General features: G+C 34.1%; 1 protein-coding gene across 3 annotated transcripts in view; it reads left to right on the top strand.

The window, feature by feature from the left end:
- Nucleotides 1-4,419, top strand: part of LOC125744603 (dachshund homolog 1-like) — a 111,595-nt gene extending 107,176 nt beyond the window's left edge. For all 3 annotated transcript variants that reach the window (XM_049016596.1, XM_049016613.1, XM_049016602.1), the window contains one exon: nt 1,053-4,419. In XM_049016596.1, coding sequence (XP_048872553.1) covers nt 1,053-1,090 — 38 coding nt within the window. In that variant the 3' untranslated portion in view covers nt 1,091-4,419. The remainder of the gene's footprint in view (nt 1-1,052) is intronic.
- The last annotated feature ends 297 nt before the right edge of the window (nt 4,420-4,716 follow it).

The raw sequence follows: 4,716 nt of genomic DNA, 5'->3' as shown, positions 1-4,716 counted from the left end.
AACGTAAAAAAAAAAAAAAAAAAACATTTTTTTTTCAGCGTTCAGTATATGTTTAATGCCAGTCTTTAGTTTTTCTTGCAAACCGTAATTTATGAAGCCGGCTGTAAGCCAGACGCGCGTTTACAGCCTCAGCATATATTTATTTTAGTTTATTTTTCAAGTTTTATCAACAGGACAATGTTCCCGGCTTTTTATCGTCTGCATTTCCTGTTTAAATTCAATTGTTTATATAGAGCAGTAGCACTTAGAGGCCACACTGCTGCATTCTTTCACAGAGGAAATGTAAGGGTAGTAAATGTCAAGCCGAATTTTAAGCCTGGGGGTCAGGGAGGGGGGGTTGAAAATGGAACAAGGTCATTACATTATAGGTGTCTTTGAGGAGAAGAACTGCACTCTTCCACAGTGTTTCCGTGCAGGAAATTAAATTTATTAAGTGTTTTTCCATCATGATTGCATGGTTAAACACCTGTAAAATAGGATATAGTTTAAGCATTTTAGTCACATGTGTTAAGACGTGTCATGTATGCACTGTTGTCATTAGTGAATGGTAAAATGCACATTTATAGTATTCATATGCCGCGGTGTTCTTTTACAGCGTAAAAATGTCTTTTGTGATTTAGTTTATAAGAATTTTTCAGCTGACAGCAGGGTGACTGAGTAGTGCTGTTGTCTCACATCTCAGGAATTGGAAGGTTTTTTTGGTGTGTAGTTCACATGTCGTCCGAAGTCATACGGTTAGGTTTATTGGTGTTATTAAATTGCCTGTAGTGTCTGTTTGCATGTACCCTGTGATGGACCGGCATCTGTCCAGTGTCCCCTGTCCAGGCACCTTGTCCAAGTTGGAAGATGAATATTGAACCTATATTTATATATTGTCTGCTTAATCTTTTGATCTTGAAATCGATTGTTTAATAATTTTGTTTTGACAGTTAGATGGTAGTTTTGTGACTACTTTGTTCTTAGCTAAATCTGTATAGTCGTATAAATACACGAAAAATGTACTAAGGCTGTTTGCCATGCATGCTAACCCTTCGCTTTTCACTATCTTACAGATGGAAGACTTTTTCTGAAAACCACAGTGATGTACTGATGGCACAGCGATGGAAGCTGTAGGAAGGCGTCTTACAGCCCGTACCAGGCAGCGGCTGAGAAAGTGGCATCCACAGCTGCTAGCAGAGTCTGTGCATGACTGTAAGCTAAAGGAAAACTGTGTAAATGTAGAAATAGAACTCCTTTTCCAACAGATACAAGCATCACATAGTTGCAAGACCAGAACTGCCGTACACTGTATGTCCTGTGACATATTCTTCAAATTGCAAGGATAAAATCCCATTGAGCACAGAAGAATCAAGCAGCAGGAGTGGTAATATCAAACTGACCCACAGCACTGAAGATTTTATACTGTATTTAAACCAGCAAGAAAGCTTTGAAACGGAAATCTAGTTCAGGTTTTTCTCTCTTTTTTTTAATATTCATAAGAAACTTTAGTTCATTTCAATTCCAAAATATTTTTAAAAAATCAGTAGCTGGGAGAAGGTATCGGAAATGTGAATTCCATGATATACAGATGAAGACAGGTCTAGTGGCTGATTATATTTGTCATTTGAAGTTTCTAAACCAGGATAAATTCATATTGTGTTTTCATTTCAACATTTTTGTACAGATCAAGTTGGCTCGCTCAAAAAATTTTACGAAGTAAGATGGTATGTGTATATACTGTTAAGAGATGCTATTGTGTATGCAGTAGGAATATTAGAAAACCAATACAAACATTTATAATGAATTTCTAGTATTGTTTATTTTATCCTTTGTTAAGCCACTTTTCTTTCAGATAGCTGCCATTTTAGTAAAAACGCATGCAGGCATGTAAATGTTTGTCTTGAAGTTATGCTATTTAATAAATTCTATTTTTTGCTTAAAATATACTTAGGGAGTGACTCAATCAATGTTAGTTTCTCTAACAAGTGTAAGTCTTTTTGATTATATGTATTGCTTTGATTTAATGGACTTGGTAAACTCCCTCCTAGCCATTTTGTATTTATTTAATTTTTTATTATATGAATTTGTAAGCGTAATTTACACCAGGTTTCCCCCCTTTACATTCAAACCTAATGGAGTTTTTTTTGTCAATGATGGAATACACAGCAATGGAAATCTAATTTCCTCATGAAAATTACTTTTGATTGATTGAATAATTCAATCAGAGCTCAAAGTGGTTTGGCCTTAAATGTAAACACCATTACTTAATTACCCTAAGAAGAAAAAAAAAATGTTGGCTGTTTATTTAGCTAAGACAAAGAAAAAAGTCTCAATTAAGGCCAAACACTCCAATGAGCTGATAACCTATCTGTCTTCATTTCTAATTTTTATGTGTGAATTAATATGTAAGCCTCTCTTTTTGGAATAAAAGCATCCAATATTTACGTTCTGTACTGACAACTGGAATTATGGCAAGTGATCCTATTCCGTCCAATGTGTAATGAGTCAACTATGTGTTTTCTTGAATACATTGAAGATATCAGTTGAAAGGCAGAATGTATAGAACTGCAACTCAGACTTAGGCATTATAGCAGCGATGCATTTCAAACGTATCACTCTGTATTCATTGTCCCAATGCTGAAATTGACCGCTAGGCTAAATTTGAATGCATGTTGTAATGATTTTACCTCTTTTCTTGAAACTTTAAGGCTAGGTGAGGGAGAACTGTTTTGTGATGGTGCATGGACTTGTAGTAGATAAACACAGCGGTCAGGTTTTACTGCACCCTATATAAGTAACAGTCAGTCACTTCTGCCAACAGCAACTGAGTTCACACTAGTTCGGCAATTACTTAATTCTCCTACTGTTGCTGTTGGTGCCTTTTAAAGCACATTGAGGGGTCATTAGAATTCTATAACAGAACACACACACACACACACACACACACATGCATATAAACATGTGTATATATATATATTCATGAAGCTGTTACATATGAAACAAACGTACATTTGCAGAAACTGCAAAATGAAAACTGCTCTTTCCATTTTTAACCAATAATACACACACACATATATATATATATATATATATATATATATATATATATATATATATATATATATATCGCTGCAGTAGCCATTTTGGAAAATGTACGATGTGGGTTTCTTAACAGCTTTTAATTTATCCTGTCTGTATTATTAATAAATTCTGTTTCATATCACTTACATTGCTGTAAAGTTCAGGACACTGTACTTTTCTTGACCTAAAAGGTATACAGTAAAATCTGCAGCATTTAAACAAACTCCAAAGAGTTGGTTTATAAATTGCCCTGATTGGCCTTGAGGATGTCTCACGGTTTATTTAACTATGTAAAAGAGGAAAATTCAGATCCTGTAGGACGCCGCAGTCTGGGAATCGCTGATGTAGAACAGAATGTTCAGCTACATGCCTTTACCTCAGTTATAACAAACAGCCTTATTTCTGAACTCATTTGAAGTTCATTTTGCATATCAGAATTATTTATATTTTATATTCTACCAACTGCATATTATGCAACACGGACAGAACAGAAATTGCCATACATCGCTTTCAACTTCTGCTTTTTTCTGCTATAATTCTACACTAACATGTTGCATTGTCTATTTTGCGTAACATAGTTCGACGCAATGTTTTGCTAAAAGAAAGCAAAAATATTAGGCAATTTCGTGTCTAGTTTGTGACATATAGGTAACGCAACATATTTTTGAAAGTTTTACTCCTCAAAGATTAAATGAGCTTTCAGAAGTGATTAGAACTTCACTCGAAAAGCAGAATGTAGCTACGCTGAATGGTTTCATTATACGTTGATTTCTTGACATCTTAATCCACTGTAGCCCATATTACACATCATCCATGGCAATTTCGATACTATGTGTTTTCTATAGTATCCTTTATGCTGTAGACACAAGTCTGACATTTTTTAACAGTATGGGCAGCTATTTTTATGAGTATAATTTCAATTATTATTCCATCATAGTTTGTGGTCTTTGAAGTTTAAAAATATCCATGGTTTAAATTCAGCATTAATCTAATGTTAACAAAGGGTTTATAGTTTTAATTTCTGAAATATTTTGTATGTATAATATATATATACTGTATTACATGCAGGTATACACTGTAGCAGATTCCATGCGTATGTTGTTTTTTTGTATTGCAGAACAGGAAAATGTCTGAGTACTTACAATGATGAGAAACATTTATTTAATTGGTTTCTTTCTGTTTTTATTAGGTTGTCCTTTCCATTTGTTGTGGTTTTTTTCTTAGTATGAGTGTATGCTTGTGTGTGCCTGCATGTATGTGTGTTTTATATACAGTACTTTAGTGTTATCATATAATAAAATATGTGTAAATGAGGAACAGACTAAATTTTTTAACTGTAAATAAATCATTTTATGTTTAGCTAAATGTGTATCATTCAAACAGAATGAAAACATGCCAAAATGCTGGTTTTCTTGGGACACCTAAGCATCACTCTTTGAGAAAGTATTTTAATCATTTAATAAGATATGCGGTCTAGGGAGCGGTAAAAGTCTGCAGTCCAAGTTGGTCCTCGAGGTAGACTAGCTTGGAAAATGTTATTTGGCCTACAGTGCACATTTTTTAGATCTTTGTATCCGTCCTTCCAATTGAAGTATAATGATACTAGGAGGGAAAAGAATGATAAAGGACTTTAATATAAATAAACATTTGGGAGTT

This window comes from Brienomyrus brachyistius, chromosome 1, assembly GCF_023856365.1.
Source record: "Brienomyrus brachyistius isolate T26 chromosome 1, BBRACH_0.4, whole genome shotgun sequence".
Taxonomy (NCBI): domain Eukaryota; kingdom Metazoa; phylum Chordata; class Actinopteri; order Osteoglossiformes; family Mormyridae; genus Brienomyrus; species Brienomyrus brachyistius.
Note: the sequence above shows the minus strand (reverse complement) of the source record. Positions and strands in the feature narration are given on the sequence as shown.